This window comes from Garra rufa, chromosome 3, assembly GCF_049309525.1.
Source record: "Garra rufa chromosome 3, GarRuf1.0, whole genome shotgun sequence".
NCBI classification, from domain to species: domain Eukaryota; kingdom Metazoa; phylum Chordata; class Actinopteri; order Cypriniformes; family Cyprinidae; genus Garra; species Garra rufa.
Window position 1 is genome coordinate 7,100,301 of NC_133363.1, and position 22,649 is coordinate 7,122,949.

Below are 22,649 nucleotides of genomic sequence, written 5' to 3' on the forward strand. Positions count from 1 at the left end.
CTGCAATTTTTTTTAACCCAGGGCCATTTGAATATAAAATGATGCAATATTTGCTAATAGGCATTCATTCTATTGCCAAGGCTTCAAATTTAAGATTTTTACCATTTTTTTACTAGATTGTGCCATTTTTTCTAATTTGGCATATACATTTAAAAAAAAAATATAACACTACATAAACATATAAATGCCTCAAAATTAATGTTGTTGTTCTTCACTGACACACTCAAGAATCTAATAAGCAAAAAAAAAAAAAAAAAAAAAAAATTCTGCTCAGCATTTAGTATATGGAAATTACTACTATTTTTCATTTTTTAATAAAAAACACCTGTGGCATTATGCAAACAAACCAGCATTTAAAGTGTTACAATTCTGAAAATTAATGAATGTTTGGTATCTATGGATAAAACAGATGCTGGTTAAAAAAATTAACATCAGTGAAAGTGGAAAAAAATATTAATAAATCATATTGTTATGACAGTTTTTGGACATGGACATTTTTGTCCATTTTGCACCTACACTACCGTTCAAAAGTTTGGGGTGAGTACATTTTTATTGTTTCTTTTTTTTTTTTTTTAAGAAATTAATACTTTTATTCACCAAGGATGTATTAAGTTAATAATTAAAAGTTTATTAAAAGTTAATAATAAATAATTTACATTGTTATAAAAAATGTATATTTTGAATAAACACTGTACGTTTTAAACTTGTTATTCATGAAAGAATCCTGAATAGAAAAAAAATATTTGGCAGCACAACTGTTGATATTATCCAACATTGATCATTCTAATAATAAATCAGCATATGTGACTCTGGACCACAAAACCAGTCTTAAGTCGCTGGGGTATGTTTGTAGCAATAGCCAAAAATACATTGCATGAGTCAAAATTTTTTATTTTAGTTTTATGCCAAAAATCATTAGGTAATTAAATAAAGATCATGTTCCATGAAGATTTTTTTTTGAAAAATTCCTACTGTAAACCTATCAAAATGTAATTTTTGATTAGTAATATGCATTGTTAAGAACCTAATTTGGACAATTTTAAAGGTGATTTTCTCAGTATTTTGAATTGTTTGCACCCTCAGATTCCAGATTTTCAAATAGATGTATCTCGGCCAAATATTGTCCTATCCTAACAAATCACACATCAATAGAAAGCTTATTTATTGAACTTTTATATGATGTATACATCTCAGTTTTGTAAAATTTAACCTTAAGACTGGTTTTGTGGTCCAGGGTCACATATTAGATTGATTTCTGAAGGATCATGGATTCATGTGAGTAACACCTGATAAAAATTCAGCTTTTCATCACAGGAATAAATTCTATTTTAAAGTATGTTAAAATAAAAAACATTATTTTATATTGTAAAAACATTTTGCAATATTACTGTTTTTTTTCTGTATTTTTAATCAAATAAATGCAGCCTTGATGAGCATAAGAGACTTCTTTAAAGACTATTACAAGTCTTACTGACCCCAAACTTTTGAACGGTAGTGTATGTGTAACTTTTTTTTTTTTTTGAACGTACAAGGGTTGAAACAGCTAGGCTAAGATATATAATTATTTTTATGAGTACAGAAATATATTAATTCAGTATACACATTATCCCACCGGTCACAATTGTCACCGACTATAAAAGACAATTTTTCCACACACTTTTCCCTGAAAATGTCCAAAAATAATTATTGATTATTTCAAAGGGCTACTAGTGATACATGATTTGGATATCTTCATGTCTGGGAATTTATTTATTTGTTTATTTATTTTAGAAAAAAGTGATTTCTACACTATAAAATGTTATATTTTGTAATATTAGTGTTGTTTAACTTTTGTCTCCAATATTATAAGGAGACACAGCCTCCCTTGCCTCCTCTGAGGAAACGCCCCTGAATTATAGAATCTAAAATATGCAGAATGAGCCATTAATATGTGCTTTATAAGTAAGAAGTACTTATAAACAGCCAACATTCTAGTAATATCCATGATAATAAGCAAATAGTGTGTGTGTGTGTGTGTGTTTGTTTTTGTGACATATCAGGACACAAATGTGTGTAATAACATGGGTATGACATAGGTATTACAAGGAGAGGGTGACTTATGAGGACATTGCCCATGTCCCCACTTTTCAAAAGGCTTATAAATCATACAGAATACGTTTTTTTGAGAATGTAAAGATATGCACAGTCTCCTGTGAGGGCTAGGTTTAGGTGTAGGGAAGGGGTAGGGTGATAGCAAATATCGTTTGTACAGTATAAAAACCATTACGTCTATAGAATGTCCCCACAATTCACAAAAACAAACATGTGTGTGTGTGTGTGTGTGTGTGTGTGTGTGTGTGTGTGTGTGTGTGTGTGTGTGTGTGTGTGTGTGTGTGTGTGTGTGATTAAAGAAAGTTGAGTTCAAATTAAAATAGACAGGAAGTAATGACCATTAATGTCGTATAACCATTAATGTATTGACGGACCTACTGACATATTATAAAACGTAATAACTCATCCACAAACATCCTGCTGTCGTGAGTTGTTGGGTAATCCTCTGGCCGCGTCTCTGGGGCTGGTTTGAGATGATTTACGTTTTTTGCGTTTTCATCTTGACATCGTTCGTCAGAGCGCCGGAGGTCTGCCAAGAACACAACCTTCTTCAGCCTCCCCCTCCTCTTCTTCAAGCGCCTCTCCGTCGCTATAAAAGGCGCTGAGCTGCTTCCACAGAGTCAGTCCGAGTCACCAGCTGCCAAACAGAGTCAGCTTACTCACACTTGTTTGACTTTCAAGGAAAATACTCCAGCCGCAAGACACAGAGCTGCAGCAACCTCTGGAATAGCTCGTGGAGAAGACGCAAACTAGGTAAAGTGTGTTTCTGACTTCTGTATATGGAAGTTAAATTAATAATATACATTGGTTAACTGATGCATTTAGTCAATTAAAGTTGGTTCTAAAATGTTCTCCTTTTTCGGTAACAATCCATTGATAGTTATTGTGTATATTCTAGATTCCAGTTTGAAAATAAATAATTATTAAGATGCATGAGTTTGGATATTAGTTGCACTCATTGTCAATTGGAGAATGTGCATGTGGTTAAACTATCTCATGCCATTTCAAACTTTAATGCTTGTGCACATTGTTTAAAACCAACCAGGATTTTGCCATATAAAATGCAGATGGACCACCTGTATGTTTACGTGGACCAGGTGCCCTGCTGGCATTTTCCTGGCTGCTTTGTCTGTCATGGTAGTATAAAACAAAGGAAAGAGATGAGATGGCACTGAATATGAGCTAGAAAGAGAGAAAGAGAGCGGCAGCTGGAATTGAAACACTGCCTGTGTTTACTCAGACCGGTGTTGGATGTCAAGGCTTTGCAGAAAGAGTCAGAGAGAGAGAAAGAGATCTTTCTCACAGAGTCTGTTGATGTTCCTGGAGCTTGTTGTTTCATGTTTGGCTCATCTCTGGGTTTAGAAGTGGCCACTTTTGTCTTTTTTCACCCTCGGTTAATAACTCAAATTCACTTGCTCTTTGCTGCCATTTTCACACCCCGATCCTGGATATATACATTCCCAGACAAAGTCAGTCTGGGACAAAGAAAGACATGCTTTGGTTAATGTGAGAATGGCACAGGCACAGCTTCTAAGTGTGGATCTTTTCTGCTTAGGAATTCTTCATTGTCACCTCAGGAAATGAATGAGTTTGATACAAAATTAAGTTCATGGATAGATTGCGAACCTGTAGAGATCAAACAGACCTGCTGCTCCATCAAACTGAGCAATCTAATTGAAGAAAATCAGGCTGAGTGGTTGATCTTTTGAGTGGTAATGAAGATTACAATGGTGTTTGTTATGTGAGGCTTTGATAGTATAATTGTTCTGCATTCACCATAATGATAGGGCATTTGGCTCGACATTTGATTAGGACAAACACTAAACATCCCTATAATTGGAGCACAAATTGTTCATTTGGTGTGGATCAATGTGGGTCACTTCTTTTTCTCATTGGTGAGTGCCGCTCCAGTGAAGATAGATGATTCATGAGAGCAATTTAGAGCAATTCTGCAGGGAGTATTGTGAGTTAAACAAGAAACCTGTCACGTTTGTCATATTTCATCTCAATCTTATAAGAAACAAATGAGGAATTATATTTTTCTTAAAAAAAATTCGGCATATTGAGGGTCATTATTAATGTAAAGCATTCTGACATTATAATTATAAAAAAAAGTTAATATAAATTAATTTTGCACAGTTCTCATTGCTGCAATGTAAAAAACTGTAATGTTATAATTGAATGAGAAAAATGTATATCTTAATGATCATAATATTTCCTGTTGTACTTAAACATTTATGGTGATTAAAATATTTCCATATTTTTACTGTAATATAGTGATAAAGTTAACATTATTGTGTACTACAGTAAAGATAACTTTAATTCATGCCTATTTTAATATTTTTGCTGTAATAGAATGATACAGTTACATTTCTGGGTATTACAGTAAAGATAACCTCTTTAATGTATGCCAATTTAAATAAAAAAAGGTGTTAGACACTAATTTATGCTAATGTAAATTAAAAACGTATTTCAATATTTTACGGTAATATATTGATACAGTTAAATATGAGGTATTACAGTAAAATGGCCATTTTAATTTGTGCTTATTTAAATTAAAAACATTGTTTTTCAATATTTTTACTGTAATATAGTGATACAGTTAACATTACTTGGTATTATAGTAAAGATAATCACTTTAATTCATGAATATTAAAAAAAAAAAAACTTTTACCGTAATAAAGTGATACAGTTACATTTCTAGGTGTTACAGTAAAGATAATAACCAGTTTAAATATGCTAATTTAAATTTAAAAAATAAATTTCAGTATTTTTACTATAATATAGTGATACAGTTGAATTTTAAGAATACAGTAAATTTTAACATTTTAATTTGTGCTTATTTAAATTGAAAACATTGTATTTCGATATTATTACTGTTATATAGTAATAAAGTTAACATTATTTGGTATTATAGTAAAGATAATCACTTTAATTCATGCCTATTTCAATATTTTTACTGTAATAAAGTGATACAGTTACAATTCTAGGTGTTAGTAAAGATTAAAAAAACACTTTAATTAATGCTAATTTAAGTTAAACACATTGCATTTCAATATTTGTACTGTAATATAGTGATATAGGTAACATTTTAGGTATTACAGTAAAAATAGCCACTTTAATTAATGCTAATTTAAATTGAAAACATTATTTATTTTTACAGTAATATAGTGACACAGTTAAATGTTTAGGTGTTACATTATGATAATAGACACTTTATTTTATGCTTATTTAAAACATTTTATTTTAATATTTTTACAGTAATATAGTGATACAGTTTTTTAAAGCTTTTAGCTATTGCAGTAAAAATATTAGCCACTTTAATTCATGATAATTTAAAAACACTGTATTTTAATTTTTTAACAGTAATATAGTGATACAATTAAAGCGTTTAGATATTACAGTAAAAATATTAGCTACTGTATTTTATGATAATTTAAAAAAATTGTATTTCAATATTTTTACAGTAATATAGTAATACAGTTACATTTTTGGGTCTTAAAGTAATGATAAGTACCACTTTAATTTATGCTAATTTAAATGTAAAACATTATATTTCATTTTTTTACAGTAATATAGTGATACAGTTACATTATTTGGTATTATAGTAAAGATAACCACTTTAATTCGTGCATATTTAAAAAACACTGTTTCAAGATTTTTACTGTAATAAACTAATAGTTACATTTTTAGGTATTACAGTAAAGATAACACTTGAATTTATGCTAATTTAAATAAAAAACGTTTTATAATGAAAACATATTTCATTTTTGTACAGTAATATAGTGGTACAGTTACATTATTTAGTATTATAATTAAAGATAATCACTTTAAGTCATGCATATTTAAAAAAAAACACTACTTCAATATTTTTACTGTAATAAAGTGATACAGTTACATTTTTAGGTATAACAGTGATGATAATAACCACTTTAATTTATGCAAATTTAAATTGAAAACATTACATTTTAATATTTTTACTGCAGTAAAATTAATGCATTATAATTATAGGAATTTGGGAAGGAATGCCATGAAAGTAATCCCAGTTAATCTTACTTGATTTAAAATTGTGTCTGCTTTATGCAAAATTACTTATTTTAGTGTGAAATGTAACCTGGGCGTGTTTTTTGTTAGTTTTACCTAAAGAACAAGCATGAGTTTAAACACAGCAGCAGTTGCTGCACCACATGGATGGATGCGTCTCATGTCGTCCCAGAATATCACCCCACAGATTCTTCACTCTGATTGTTGTTATTGGATTGTGTTTGTGTTCATATATTTATGGTGTATGTTTAGTCAGGATGCAATAAGAGTGACTAATGAAACCAATTTAGCAAATTCCTCCTTGAAGCACTGATTTCTCTTTGTGTGTAAACACACAGACGTGTGTTTACTATCCAGCGTTTGCTCCAACAACTTTCCCAACGCTTCTCCTCATGGAAACCATATTTCCTTCCAGGTTTTTCAGAACAGAGCCCCGAAGACACGCTCGCACAAGGTAGTCCACTGTAGTCCGGCCCTGAAAGCATCACCGCTGCAATGCACAGGCTCGTTTCCATTGCCCTGCTATTCCTGGGTGCCAGTTTGGCTGCTTCCCTCTTCCTTCCTGACTCAAAGGAGCTGAGGCAGCTAATGCAACGCTACCAGGATGAGCTGGAGGCCAACGGCACAGAAGCTGACGGGCATTCACGCTCACGCCGAGCCATTAGGTGGTCGGACAGGGAGGAGATCCTGCAACTGCACAACAAGCTGAGAGGAGAGGTGTACCCAACCGCATCCAACATGGAGTACATGGTGAGAACAAAACAGTTTGAGTCATTTTACACTCACAAACAACTTGTTTTATGACTGTAATTTGAAAGTCTTTGTGGAAAACTCTGAAGGTTCTGTTCCAAAACCTAGAGAGTCAGGCACAAGACTGTTTCAAAGTTGAGCTGACATCTCATTTAAGATGTTATTTAAGTTTAAGATGCTGAAAGAAACTTTAAGATGGCGAATAAATCGATACATTTTAAATAAATCCTTTTACTCATTGTTGCAGTTGGTCTGGTGCTCCATGCCATCGAGAGATTATTGATCTATAAACACAAAAATATTCTTTAAATACCAAAAAGTATACAATTTATTTTATTTAAATATGTGACCCTGGACCACAAAACCAGTCTTAAGTCGCTGGGGTATATTTGTAGCAATAGCCAAAAATATATTGTATGGGTCAAAATTATTGATTTTTCTTTTATGCCAAAAATCATTAGGAAATTCAGTAAAGATCATGTTTCATGAAGATTTTTTGTAAAATTCCTACTGTAAACATATCAAAATGTAATTTTTGATTAGTAATATGCATTGTTAAGAACTTAATTTGGACAACTTTAAAGGTGATTTTCTCAGTATTTTGATTTTTTTGCAACCTCAGATTCCAGATATTCAAATAGATGTATCTCGGCCAAATATTGTCCTATCCTAACAAACCATACATCAATAGAAAGCTTATTTATTGAGCTTTCATATGATGTATACATCTCAGTTTTGTCAAATTTAACCTTATGACTGGTTTTGTGGTCCAGGGTCACATATGCATTATTTTTCATGCATATGTGTGTGCTATATGAAAAAGGAAGTACACCTTAGCATACAAAAAGTACTTTTTATGGAAAATAGTACATTAAAAGAATATACTTAAGTGTGTATGTTAACTGCAGTTAAAATGTATTAGAGTTTAAGTAGTTTATATTATGTTGAAAGTTGCATGATATGATAATTTCTAATTACACATTTGCATTGATTAAACTGCAACAAACATTACTTTAAATGTTAAAATGAATAGCACACTGTTAAAATCAAATGTTAAAATTAAGTAGTTTGTTTTAGTTTGTTAGTCAACACATCAAAAAGTGATTGAAAACGTGATGGTTTAAAATGCACTTAAAAGTAAAACTTTATTATTACAAAGTGCACTTTTTAGAAGTTAACTTAAGTGTGTCATGAAAGTGTCTATTTTAAGTATACTTAAGTGATCTTTTTTTCATCAATATAATAATATCTGCAAATATACTTAATAAAATACACTTTATTATTAAAAAAGTGCAATTTTTTAAAAAGTGTACTTAAGTATGTCATGAAAGTGTCCTTTTACTATAAAAGTGGCCTTTTACTTTATCATTATAACATTATCTGCAAAATATAGTTTTTAAAATATACTTAATTTTAAAAGTGTACCTATGAGAGGGTCCTTTTATTTCATCAATATAATCTGAAAATATAGTTTTTAAAATACACTTAATTATTGCAAAATGCACTTTTTAAAAGTGTACCTAAGTATGTCATAAAAGTGTCTATTCTGAAGTACATTTAAGTGGCCTTTTATTTCATCAATATAATATAATCTGCAAATATACTTTTTAAAATATACTTTTATTGTTACGAGGTGCACTTTTTAAATACATATTAATTTTTAAATACACTTAAGTATATTTCATTAGTATAGCATAATCTGCAAATATAGTTAAAAAAAAACACTTTTATGATTTGAAGTGCACTAAAAATGCGCATTCAATACAATTAAGCCAACTTCTTTTTTGTTATGCTTATTATACAACATGCTAATATTGTCTATGAAGATTTAAATCAGTCACTTATTAGATTCTTCTTGAGTTATTATGCTGCTTTAGACTGTAACTTTCTGTGTAGACATTAAGACAGTTCACTAGTCATTTTAGTCTACAGTAAGGGCTTTTTATATCGACCACACATGTCGAGAGCTGTACAAAACCAACACTTCTTCTGCATTAATGAGCCTGATTTATACTAATTGCATATTGTGTTAGCAGCAGTCATCGTTTTTTCCTGGTGCAGTAAATATCTTTAGGTTTGCGTAGGCGCCAAATACTGGCTTCATTGGAAAAGACATGTTGAGTTTACAAGTGTAATCCTGCCAGCGTGGTGTGGTGCATTTTTACTGTAGAGAAAATTACACTGAGGTTTAGCTACTTGCTGACGCATGAGCCATGACACAGATAGAGAACAGAGCCAAAGATTAGTGACATTACTGGACTGGTTTCATTATGTGACAAAATTTGGCAGTTGTGCTAAAGGGATTCCCTTAGCACACTTAGCATACTTTCAAAAAGAGTACTTGTTATGGAAAAGAATATACTTAAGTGTGCACTTAATATAATGTTCGTGAACTATGGAGTCAAATCATTGCCAGATGAATGTGAAGGTGTGTCAAAACTTTTGGTCTGTACTGTATATTTTTCTGTTTATTAAAGTTTTTACTCTACATTTGTGCAGTTTTCAGTGGGTTAGTGATATTTTTTAAATATATATAAATTAATAAATAAATATTTTTAAATGGGTTTTTATACAAAAACTGCTTTTTTTTTTTTTTACGTAAAATTCACTTTATAAAAGACCCACATTTCTAACTTTAATTCATGGGGATAATATGGATAATTTCACATGGTTTAATGTAAGATTTTTGCCCATCTTTTGGAAAATCCAGTTTTAAAAGTAAAAAAAAATTACTTTTAACAGTAGGTGGCTGCAGAGCGCCACTATTTGCTATTTGACCACCTGAAAGATATTTTTTCACAAGTTTTTTCAGTTGAATTCATATCTACAGTACAGACCAAAAGTTTGGACACACCTGAATGAGGAGGCGTGTCCAAACGTTTGGTCTGTACTGTACTTGCAAAAGAATTGAAGAATTGCAAACGAAAATAGAAGTATTAATTAAAAATAAATGTGCTTTTTGCAAACAATAATAAAGAATTGCAAAAGAAAACAAAGTACTGCCAGAAAAAAAAGTTTTGCAAACAAAAATAAAGAATTCCAAATGAAAATGAAGTATTGTGAGAAATTTTTTTTTGCAAACAAAAATAAAGAATTGAAAAATATAAATGAAACGGAGAAAAAAGCTATGATTTTAAAACATATTTTTCAAGGAAATAGCTACTAATTTATTTGCAACACTCTTTTATTTTGTATTTCAGTCTAGTGTAATTAAAGTTAGAATAAATTAGTAGCTATGGCCAAGGAAAATATGTCTTGCAAAATCATTGCTTTTGCTCTGTTTCATTTATATTTTGTTGGTAAAACGTATTTTTTTCTTGCAAAACTCAATATTTAGCAATTATTTTAATTTGCAAAAAGCACTTTTATTTTTTCTCAATACTTTTATTTTAATTTGCAATACTTCAATTATTTTGCAAGTGTATGTGGCATTGATTTGACTCCATACTGAATGTGTAGTTGCATGTTAATTGAAAATGTATAATATTTTAAATTCATAATAAATGCATGCAATTAGTGTAACCCACTTAAGTAGGACTTAAGTACATCTTTTTATGCAATCTCAAAATTACATCTGTTTTCTTTGAAATATAACTGACAATCATTTATGGTAAATTAAAATCTACTTCAATGCCATTTTTATTAAAGCTTGTAAGTAATGCATTTAAATATGTTCAAACTGCAGTTCAAATAAAGTAATCAGGTACTTTATGTCTGCTTTATTTTGTTAGTCAATACATAAAAATAAGTGTAAGTGAAAATTGAAAATCATAACTTTTCCACATTTGAAGGCCTTAATTAAGTATTCCATAGCAAGGCACTGTGGGAAATCAAGTTTTTGAGGGAAAAACTTTTCCATAGGACTTTAATCATAGGTGTACTAGGGACCTATAGAGAGCACAGTCCTGCTTTATTGCTGTTCCCCGTGTACCTTTGCGTATGGTAATTGAACGTGAGTTTAATGTTGATGTAGTGAGTTTTTTAAGGGAAAGCTACAAAGAGCAAAGGCTTATGGTTAATGTAGTTGGGTTGATGCCTTTGAGAAAGACAGGAGTCTACCACAAGCAGGGGTTTCAGAAACTCTGCCAGGCCTCAGCGAACAAGCAAGGGTTTCAGAAACGTGGCTTGGTCCCAAACAGCACCTTCAGAACTGAGGTTAGAGAATGTGTGAGTGTTTGTACCCATCATGCAGTTGGAAATTTACTGAGAGTTCCTCAGAGGTGAAGAACCCTGTTCTGTGGTGCAAAGTAAGTCCTCCCTCCCTACAGGTGAAGAAATAAGCTGGGGAAATTTGTCTCATTTAACCCTGATTGCTGGGGATTTGAAATGGATGTGAGCCAAGCTCTGATGTGTGCGCATGTAGCCAATATTTTAGTTGTATTGGGCCGGATTCCCAGTCCAATAGTGAAGATGAAGAGTCGGAGGCAAAGGGAATTATCTGGGAATAAAACTCAGCATGTTCAGTATTTTGTTAAAGTCTGAGTGTAAATATATGGGAATTATGACCCTGGAGTGATATGAAGAGAGTTTGATTTAGTTTGTGTGTGTATGACTAGATTTGGGACGATGAACTGGAGAAATCATCAACCCATTGGGCAGAACAGTGCCAGTGGGACCATGGACCTAAAGATCTACTGATGTCCATCGGCCAAAACCTGGCAGTTCATTGGGGAAGGTACGAGCGCAAAACACTTACAAAGTCCATATCAGTATGTTTCTGTAATGTAAACAGTAATATGATGCTAACAATGACCACAGGCATGGAAAACCTAGAAATGTTTGAAACTTTTTGGACAATGGATCCTTTTTGCCTGCAGAATTTTATAACTTAAAGTGATTTGGATAAATGCATAAGTAAAAGATACAAAAGTAGAAGATACAAAGTAAATAAACAAATCAAGCAAATGTCTAAGACACAACAAAAAATGTCTCCAAACTTTCCACACTTTTCCAGGCCTGGGAATTTCTAGTGTTGGGCAATGATTAATCGTGATTACAATTTTGCAGGCAAAAAGGATCCATTGTCTATTGTCAACAATATGGAAACCAAGTTTCTTTTTTTTAAGAATGCCAAACTTTTTTATAAAATTGTAAGTTTTCGTATGATTCACATTGTATTCATATAAAATCAGGAACTTGCAATATAGTTTCTCATGAATGGGTGGTATGAATTTGTATGAATTGCGACAATGTGAATCGTACCAAAACAATTTTTTTTTTAAAATGACCAAAAAAAATTTTTTTTTGAAAAAAGTAAGAAGTTTGGTCCACCCTTATAAATAACTGTCAGCGGGGCATAAGCAGGTTGTATGAAAACATACAGATGAGATCATATTAATACAGGTGAGTTAGCCACCAAATTGCCAAATCGTAAAATAGGTATGAATTGTCGTGAGATTTTGTTGTAATATGTTACCCTGGACAACAAAACCAGTCAAAAGGGTCAATTTTTTGAAATTAAGAGTTATACATCATCCAAAGTCTTAATAAATTTCCATTAATGTATGGATTTGATAGGACAATATTTGGCAGAGATATAACTATTTGAAAATCAGGAATCTGAGGGGCAAAAAAATCTAAAAATTGAGAAAATTGTCTTTAAAGTTGTCCTTAGTAATACATATTACTAATCAAAAATTACGTTTTGATATACAGTACAAACCAAAAGTTTGGACACACCTTCTCATTCAGAAGGTGTGTCCAAACTTTTGGCCTGTACTGTATATTTTTCTGTTTATTAAAGTTTTTACTCTACATTTGTGCAGTTTTCTGTGGGTTAGTGATATTTTTTAAATATATATAAATTAATAAATATTTTTTAAATGGGTTTTTATACAAAAACTGCTTTTTTATGTAAAATTCACTTTATAAAAGACCCACATTTCTAACTTGGATAATTTCACATGGTTTAGTGTAAGATTTTTGCCCAAAATCCAGTTTTAAAAGTAAAAAAAAGTAACTTTGACCAGTAGGTGGCTGCAGAGCTCCACTATTTGCTATTTGCTATTTGACCACCTGAAAGATATTTTTTCACAAGTTTTTTCAGTTGAATTCATATCTACAGTACAGACCAAAAGTTTGGACACACCTGAATGAGAAGGTGTGTCCAAACGTTTGGTCTGTACTGTATTTACAGTAGACAATTTACAAAATATCTTCATTTAACATGATCTTTACTTAATGATTTTTGGCCGAAAAGAAAAGTCGATCATTTTTACCCATACAATGTATTTTTGGCTATTGCAAATATACCTGTGCTAACTTATGACTGGTTTTGTGGTTCAGGGTCACATATAAAACAATATTGATGTGTGTTACTGTGTTCTGATACTCAATATTGTATTAAACAGTTGTATTACTCTCCTGACAGGTACCGCTCTCCGGCCTACCATGTACAGGCCTGGTACGATGAGGTGAAGGACTACACCTATCCTTACCCACATGAGTGCAACCCCTGGTGCCCTGAGCGCTGCTCTGGACCCATGTGCACCCATTACACACAAGTGAGTGAGGAAGACCAGTGTACTTACAGTTTACAAACAATTATCCCAGTGGGACTAAACAACATGACGTTGTTTATGGTTTTAAAACTTGTGTGCGAAGCTGTACACGTGCCAGCTAGTGTTTCTCTTTAATAAGTAGCATGTGTGACCTGAATTGAAATAGAAGCGTCTTTAAAAGCAGCATATGGACTGCAGTCTTGAACACTGGTGTTCATTAACCTTACATAAAACAGGGTCATGTTACACACGTGTAACATGGCCCCAAAATGATTTTGGACACCTAAGCTAGTCTAAAAAAAAAGTGTGAATGTTACTGCATCACATCAGTGTTTGCAGATACTACTTGATTTGATATTGTGTTTCTAATTCAGAATCTGAAAAATGTTAATTTAGCAAAATAAGTGGGATCATACAAAATGCATGTTATTGTTTATTTAATACTGACGTGAATAAGATATTTTACATATAAGATGTTACATATAGTCCACAAGAGAAAATAATAGTTGGATTTATAAAAATGACCCTGTTCAAAACTTTACATCCCCTTGATTCCTAATACTGTGTTGTTACCTGAATGATCCACAGCTGTGTTTATCATTTAGTGATAGTTGTTCATGAATCCCTTGTTTGTCTTGAACAGTTAAACTGCCTGCTGTTCTTCAGAAAAATCCTTCAGGTCCCACAAATTCTTTGGTTTTCAAGCTTTTTTGTGCATTTGAACCCTTTCCAGCAATGGCTGTATAATTTTGAGATCCATCTTTTCACACTGAGGACAACTGAGGGACTCATATGCAACTATTACAGAAGGTTCAAACGCTCACTGATGCTCCAGAAGGAAAAAACATGCATTAAGAGCCAGGGGTGAAAACTTTTGAACAAAATGATAGATTTTCTTATTTTGCCTAGTACTCATCTAGTACTGCCCTTCAGAGGCTATAGAAGATAGTTACATGTTTCCCAGAAGACAAAATAAGTTACATTTACCCTGATCTCCAAATTCAAAAAGTTTATACCTCCTGGCTCTTAATACATGTTTTTTCCTTCTGGAGCATCAGTAAGTGTTTGAACTTTCTGTAATAGTTGCATATGAGGCCCTTAGTTGTCCTTAGTGTGATAAGATGGATCTCAAAATCATACAGTCATTGTTGGAAAGGGTTCAAATACACAAAAATACATACAGACAGAAATCCCTCATATTTCATTAAAAAACATCTTCATTTGCATTTTAAATATGCATGAAAGTCTTATGGGTTTGGAATGACATGAGGGCATTTTGATGATGACTGATTTATTATTTTTAGGTGAATTGAACTTTATTTTGAGGACCAATTCTCACTCTTAACGTTTGACTATGACTATTTTGCTTCAATAAACTCCTAATTTGTTGCTTATTAATAGTAAGGGAATTGTTAAGTTTAGGTATGAGGTAGGATTAAGAAATCAAAATTGTGATCTTGCAGAGTAAGGCATTAATATATGCTTTATATGTACTAATAAACAGCCAATATGTTAGTAATATGCATACTAATAAGCAACTTGTTAATATTGAGAATTGATCCCTAAACCAGTGTTACCATCGAAATACTGTTTAGGGCCATTTAAGGTAATCACCAGTGGTTTAGTTGAAAATGGTAGTTGGAAAAGTAATGTGGATACTGTCAAAACATATTAAACATGCCAGATCAAGCAGATGCAATGCACAAAGAAAAGGAGAGTAATCAAAGTTCAAGAGAGACAATAACAGAGAAAATTGAGGACAAAAGGAGGAGTTGAGCGAAAGCCTCATGTCCTCTCAGACTTTACTTTATCGTTGGGATGAGACAGCTCTGAAAGCAGGTCACAAGCATCTGGAAGCCGTTCCCAGACTCCTGAATCACTTTCCTACTTTACCCGAATTCCTTTGAAGATGCAGGACGCAGAAACGTAGGGGATCCGTGCCAAATCCGTGCCGCGTTTCTCCCCTGTTCCCTCACGTGTTGTGTGTGGGAGAACAGGTCTGGAGGCCCCACGATCTTCTCTGTGCCAGACGATCCCTCAGGGTCAAGCTTGAGTTTGTGTTTTTTGAGACTGATTAGTTTGCTAAATCATTGTCCCATGGCCAACACCATCTGCGGCCTCCACAGAGGAAGTGCATTCCCGAGGGAGTATTGAGACGTGCTCCCTCAATTGCGTTCTGCGAGGTTAGATGCAAACCCGCTACGGTTTAACTGTATGTACAAAAAAGCCTGAGTAAGCACTTCCCTTTCATTTCACAGTCAAATGGTTTGGCTCGTGCTGCAGCCCTGCTGAAAAAACCAGCATATGCTGGTTAGGTATGTTTTGGTGCTGGGATGCTGGTTTTAGCTGGTATATGCTGGTCCCTTGCTGGTTTTTGCTGGTTTATGCTGGTCATGTTGCTGGTTAATGCTGGTCCTTTGCTGGTTTATGCTGGTCCTTGACCAGCAACATGACCAGCATAAACCAGCATAAACCAGCAAGGGACCAGCATAAACCAGCAAAGGACCAGCATAAACCAGCAAAGGACCAGCATAAACCAGCTAAAACCAGCATCCCAGCACCAAAACATACCTAACCAGCATATGCTGGTTTTTTCAGCAGGGAGGGCTGCACCCGGTGAACCCTATTGTGTTTAAGCGAATCAGCATTACTTTGTTTGTGTGGATAAGAGTGGATGAAGGGAAGTTTTTCAGGAAACTGGCCCGGTCACACTTGAGGTGCTTCTCCTTCCGCCCTACAGGGCAGAATGAAAGAGGGCAGTCTCTATTCACGGCCCCCGTGGCCCCATCAATCTACTGCTGCTGCCCCAGAACGGAGAACACTTCCTGCTGGGGAGCACTTCCTCCTCAGAGGGGAGTCGATGTGGATGTCTTTTTAATGCTTTTGACAACAACAGCAAAGAGACCTGCATCTTTTATGGATGCAAAAAGAAAAATTATTTGGTATCACTTTATATTAAGTGTCAGCTGGAACATTGTACTTATTGTGTTTATGCTGAATTGCCAAACAAGTTTGCTGCTATGAGATAGGATACAGGTGAGGTAAGGCACATGTTTTGTTGTATAGTTAGGTTTAAGGTTGGGTGAGGGGTAGGGTCCAGCTAAACATCAGCTTGACCTTCTTAGTCAGGCTGGGAAAGTAGCTAAAACCAGCTACTTCCAGCTTAAACCAGAAGGGTTTTCTTTATAGGTACAATGCAAAAAATATAAAATATATACATATATTTGCTATAAACAGTTGCTAGAATGTTTTAAGTGGTTTCTAGGATGTTTCTAGGTAGTTACTAGGGTGTTCTGGAAGGTTGCTTCCTGACTCAAGTTATAGGAGTGTTTCTTATGAATTTATTAATATCTAGGTGGTTGCTAGGATGTTATAGAGGGTTTCTAGGTGGTTTCTATGATGTTATAGATGGTTTCTAGGGTGCTTCTATGGTGTTCTGGATGGTTGCTTACTCACTCTAGTTGTATGAGTGTTTCTCATAGCTATACAGTTGCTAGGCCATTTCTAGGTGTTTGCCAGGGCATCATAGATGGTTTCTATGTTGTTTCTAGGGTGTTATAGATGGTTTCTAAGTTATATCTAGGTGGTTATTAGGGTGTTCTGGACAGTTGCTTACTGACTAATTGTAAGAGTGTTTCTCATCACCATACATTTGCTAGACCGTTTCTAGGTGGTTGCTAGGGCATTATAAATGTTTCTAAGTGGTTTCTAGGGTGTTATAAGTGGCTTCTAGGGTGTTTCTAGGTGGTTACTAGTGGTGTTCTGGATGGTTGCTTACTGACTTTAGTCATAGGAGTGTTTCTTATTGCTATACAGTTGCTAGGTCATTTCTAGATGGTTGCTAGGGTGTTATGGGTGGTTTCTAGGTTGTATCTAGGTGGTTACTAGGGTGTTCTGGATAGTTGCTCAGTGACTCTAATCGTAAGACTGTTTCTCATTGTTATACAGTTGCTAGGCAATTTCTAGGTGGTTGCTAGGGTGTTATAGGTGGTTTCTATGGTGTTATAGATGTTTCTATGGTGTTATAGACGTAGGGTGTTTCTAGGCGGTTACTAGGGTTTTCTAGATGGTTGTTACTGATTTTAGTTGTATGAGTGATATCGTTATACAGTTGCTAGACTGTTTCTAGTTGGTTGCTATGGTGTTATAGATGGTTTCTAGGTGGTTTCTGGGGTGTTATAGATAGTATCTAGGTTGTTTTACAGTGTTCTGGACAGTTGCTCACTAACTCTAATTGTAAGAGTGTTTCTCATCACTATACAGTTGCTAGGCAATTTCTAGGTCGTTGCTAGGGTGTTATAGATGTTTTTTTAGGTGGTTTCTAGGGTATTATAGTTGGTTTCTATGTTGTATCTAGGTGGTTACTAGGGTTTTCTAGATAGTTGTTACTGATTTTAGTTGTATGAGTGATATCGTTATACAGTTGCTAGACTGTTTCTAGTTGGTTGCTATGGTGTTATAGATGGTTTCTAGGTGGTTTCTGGGGTGTTATAGATAGTATCTAGGTTGTTTTTTAGGTGGTTACTACAGTGTTCTGGACAGTTGCTCACTAACTTTAATTGTAAGAGTGTTTCTCATCACTATACAGTTGCTAGGCAATTTCTAGGTCGTTGCTAGGGCGTTATAGATGGTTTTTAGGTGGTTTCTAGGGTATTATAGTTGGTTTCTATTAAGGCTGTGCAATAAATCGCATGCGATTGTCATGCGTATCTCATCAGTAAAGCCGGTTCTGTGATTAGTAGTAAATCTCCATCACGTGCGTTCAGATAGCGCGGTATTTAAAACACTAAGCCGTAGATCACTGAAAAGCTACACAATATCGCGTTCAAAATCGAATGCGATTCATCCGCGATTTTGAACAGCCCTAATTTCTATGTTGTATCTAGGTGGTTACTAGTGTGTTCTGGACAGATGCTTAGTGACTCTAATTGTAAGAGTGTTTCTCATCGCTATACAGTTGCTAAACCATTTCTAGGTGGTTGCTAGGGTGTTATTAGTGGTTTCTAGGTGGTTGCTAGGGTGTTCTGGATAGTTGCTTACTGACTCTAGTTGTATGAGTGATTGTCATTACTATACAGTTGCTAGGCCATTTCTATGTGGTTGCTAGGGTGTTATAGATGGTTTCTTGGTTGTTTCTATGTGGTTACTAAGGTGTTCTGGATAGTTGCTTACTGACTAATTGTGTGAGTGATTCTTATCGATTTACAGTTGCTAGACCATTTCTAGGTGGTTGCTAGGGTGTTATAGATGATTTCTAGGTGGTTTCTGGGGTGTATAGGTTTATATATAGTTTCTAGGTTGGTTTTAGGTGGTTACTAGTGGTGTTCTGGATGGTTGCATATTTTGATTTTAGTTGTAGGAGTGTTTCTAATTGCTATACAGTTGCTAGGCCATTTCTAGGTGGTTGCTAGGGTGTTCAACATTCCAGAAGACTTACAGGTTGAATACAGGTTCAATATTTACAAACAAAAACCTAATCCTGAGCAAACACCATTAATAATACCATATTTCTCTTCATTTGCAGCTGGTCTGGGCCACGACCAATCGCGTTGGCTGTGCTGTTCACGTGTGTCCGCGTATGAACGTGTGGGGAGAGATCTGGGAGAACGCCGTCTATCTCGTCTGCAACTACTCACCCAAGTAAGACCAGTTTATTCACTTAACACCAGATGGATACTTACTATACCTGATGATGATCCTATGGAACGAAACTTCCCATCATGCAATAGATGGAGGCTATAAGCAAAGTTTCATCCTTAGGAAAATGCAAAAGTAAACGGAGGATTTTAGGAAAGGAAAACATGGGCAGAATATGCTATTCTTTTCCAAGCTAATGATTTAATTTGGCAGCTAGGGACTGTTTTCCTAAATCTCTCTTGAGATCCGTGAGAGAGTGCGATAATGTGTTTTGAGTGCTCAGTCAAATGTGCAGATTTTGCAGTCGTTTCTAAACTCAAGCTGAACCCGTGTCCTTTTTTTTTAGGGGAAACTGGATCGGGGAAGCCCCGTACCAACACGGCCGACCCTGTTCCCAGTGCCCACCAAGCTATGGAGGAAGCTGCAGAGACAACCTCTGTTACAAGGGTGAGCACTAATAGAAGAATGATTACAAAGGTATAACACATAGATGTCTAAATCTAATTGTTCTTTTTTGTGAATTCGCTTTTAGGAGAACCTGAACGTCATGAGTCTCCAGATATGAATGAGGTGGAAAAGCCACAGGAACCATTACCTCCACGAACTACTCCAACTAAACCTCAGCCCAAACCCTCTTCACCCCAAAAACCTGAAAATACAAATCCTTCCTCAACCAAGCCTACAAGAACTACCTACCTTGGTTAGTGTAAATAATACTACTTGGAGAAAAAAATATTTTGAAATGATAAAAATAAATGTAACTTTAGTAATAAGGTGCACATTTATTTACACTATTCATGATAAGAGATTTTAAACTTCTACTCTTTTCATTCTTTTCCTTTTCAGCACAAAATATTAAGTGTGAGACAAAAATGAGGGACAAATGTAAAGGAGCAACCTGCAACAGGTCAGTGTACAGAAAATGTAATGTTTCTTTACACATTTTACGATATGGTAAGTACGGCAAATTTACTTATGACCCTTTTTTTTCTTTCGAAGGTACAACTGCCCAGCAAACTGCGCAAATAAGAAGGGGAAAGTCTGGGGAACGCTATACTATGATGTTGTAAGTTTGACTTTGAGATTTCACCTGGTTCTGTTTAAGTGGATAATGTTAGATTTATTTATTAAATCCATTTTTCATACTATTATTTTAGCAATCAAGTATTTGCCGTGCTGCTATCCACTATGGAGTAATTGACAACAATGGAGGCCTTGTGGACATCACAAGAAAAGACAACTTCCCATTCTTCGTAAAGGCAACCAAGAATGGCGTAGAGTCATTCAGGTAGATTAAATGGTTTAATGAAATCAGCTGAATTCAGTTTGTCCACAATTCACTATCCACATGAGAATTATTCAGTCTAATCTGCATTGTGTGATTTTCTTTTCAGTAAATACAAACCTGGCAATGCATTTACAGTGTCAAGAGTAGAAGGTGAGTACTGTTATTGTCTTATCGTGATAATTATTGAATGCAAATATTCTCTTTTTTCAATATGAAATCATAATTAGTGTGTTTTTAGATATTACATTTGAAGTTAATGTATTTTATGAATATATAACATACTAAATTCAGCTTCATCATTACAAATGTGCAATTACAAATATAGTTAAACATGTGAGACACTACAAGTCAAAAGATTGGATTTTTCATGTTATTAAACATCACCAAGCCTGTATTTATTTGATCCAAAGTACAGCAAAAGCAGTATAATTTAAAAATATTTTTATTATTTAAAATAACAGTTTCCTATGTACATATTTTTAACAATGTAATTTATTCCTATAATTTATTTCAAAGCTGAATTTTTAGCATCGTTACTCCTGTCACATGATCCTTTTAAAAAATCATTCTAATTCTGATTTGCTGCTCAAAAAACATTTATTATTATGTTGAAAACAGCTGAGTAGAGGTTTCTTTGATGAATAGAAAGTTTAGGTAAACAACATTAATCTGAAATAGAGATCTGTTATAACATTATAAATGCCTTTATCATTTGACCAATTTAAAGCATCCTTACTAAATAAAAGTATTAATTTCTATAATCCCCCCCTCCCCCAAAATTGCAGATTATTGGATCTTTCTATTCATCAAAATATTCTAAATCCTGAAAAAAAAATGTACTTTTTACAGTTATAAAAACAGCAAATCAGCACATTAGAATGATTTCTGAAGGATCATGTAACACTGAAGACTGGAATAATGAAAATTTGAAATCACAGGAATATATTAAATGTTAAAATATATTCAAATAGAAGCAGATATTTTAAATAGCAAAAAATATTTCAATTTTTACTGTTTTTGCTGATCAGATAAATGCAGATAAAAGCAGTGTAAAAGAGACTTTTGTAACAAAACATTAAAAATCTTACTCTTTAAAAACTTTCGACTGGTGTTATGCAAAGTTATTATATAAAGATATTCTTAAATCCAACTTAAGCTGGTCAAAAAACACTCATATGTCAACTAATTGCATTTTTATATAAATTTAATCTGTTTAATTAACATGCAGTTAAGTCCCCTAAAACAGTGCATTCAGTTTACAGTTTATTATTATGTCGATGCAAGTATTTTCATTCATCTCATGTGTTTTCCAGTATGCATCTTCAAATTAATGTATTTTTCCCTTCTTTAGAGCAAACAATAGACTGCTACACGACAGTGGCTGAGATTTGTCCCTTCAAGCCGTCCACTACTCATTGTCCAAGGTACTGTTCAATATTAGCCATATACACTCCATGTCAGGTCAATTGTAAGTACTTTCGTTGTTGTAGCAATGCACTTTACCAGTTTTTTCTCTATTTCATCAGAGTCTTGTGCCCTGCTAACTGCATAAATGAACCTTCGTATTGGGCTCCAGTGGTTGGCACCAACTTCTACGGCGATGTGAGTACCTGTTTCTGTCCGAAAGCGTCGTTACAGGGTTGAGAGATGGGAAATGAGGGAGAACAGGCACTTACGAGTGCTAAAGTGAGCATGCTGCTCTTGTGGTGAGGGTCGACCGCGGGAATTGTTTGTATGAGTCTACAGGGAGTTTTTGGTGGAGGTGGCCACCATTGTCACCACTAATTTTTCTCCCTGAGTGTAGACTGACCACAGAGCAGCAGCTGGGAGAACAGCTCTCTTACACTGACTCATGCATGCCTGAGGTCACGACTTGGCCTTACAGACCACTTAACTGTTTAGGAAACAGATTGCTTCTTGTTGTAACTTTAGTCTAACAGTCCAACTTTGTCATTGCAGAGGTGTTTTTTACTTAATTACCAAAATTATGACACTTATTTACTTGATAGCCCCTAAGGAAGTGCACTTAATTGCATTGAATGTGCACGTGTAGCATACTACAAATCTTATACAAATCTCAAAGTATATTTTAAAAACCTTTTCTTACAGATAACATATTCCCTAATGAAATAAAAGGCCACTTAACTCTTGTGCATCAATTTAAAAAAAGTTACACATAGGTTTATAGAGGAAAAAAATGTCCATGGCAAAAGACTGTCATTAAAAAAAGTTATGGAGGTTTACGTTTATGAAAATTATTTATGCACAATTTTTATATACAATATATATTTTAAAAAATATGTTGAACTCAAAAACTGATCTAACACATCTAAATAAGT

The 22,649-nt window shown here is 34.0% G+C and overlaps 1 protein-coding gene across 1 annotated transcript in view; it reads left to right on the forward strand.

The window, feature by feature from the left end:
- The first annotated feature begins 2,669 nt into the window (after positions 1 to 2,669).
- Positions 2,670 to 22,649, forward strand: part of crispld2 (cysteine-rich secretory protein LCCL domain containing 2) — a 28,157-nt gene continuing 8,177 nt past the window's right edge. Inside the window, exons 1-13 of the mRNA XM_073836827.1 lie at positions 2,670 to 2,844; positions 6,551 to 6,885; positions 11,442 to 11,560; positions 13,256 to 13,388; positions 18,910 to 19,025; positions 19,369 to 19,469; positions 19,555 to 19,722; positions 19,869 to 19,929; positions 20,022 to 20,088; positions 20,180 to 20,310; positions 20,417 to 20,460; positions 21,662 to 21,734; positions 21,837 to 21,912. Coding sequence (XP_073692928.1) covers positions 6,631 to 6,885; positions 11,442 to 11,560; positions 13,256 to 13,388; positions 18,910 to 19,025; positions 19,369 to 19,469; positions 19,555 to 19,722; positions 19,869 to 19,929; positions 20,022 to 20,088; positions 20,180 to 20,310; positions 20,417 to 20,460; positions 21,662 to 21,734; positions 21,837 to 21,912 — 1,344 coding nt within the window. The 5' untranslated portion in view covers positions 2,670 to 2,844; positions 6,551 to 6,630. The remainder of the gene's footprint in view (positions 2,845 to 6,550; positions 6,886 to 11,441; positions 11,561 to 13,255; positions 13,389 to 18,909; positions 19,026 to 19,368; positions 19,470 to 19,554; positions 19,723 to 19,868; positions 19,930 to 20,021; positions 20,089 to 20,179; positions 20,311 to 20,416; positions 20,461 to 21,661; positions 21,735 to 21,836; positions 21,913 to 22,649) is intronic.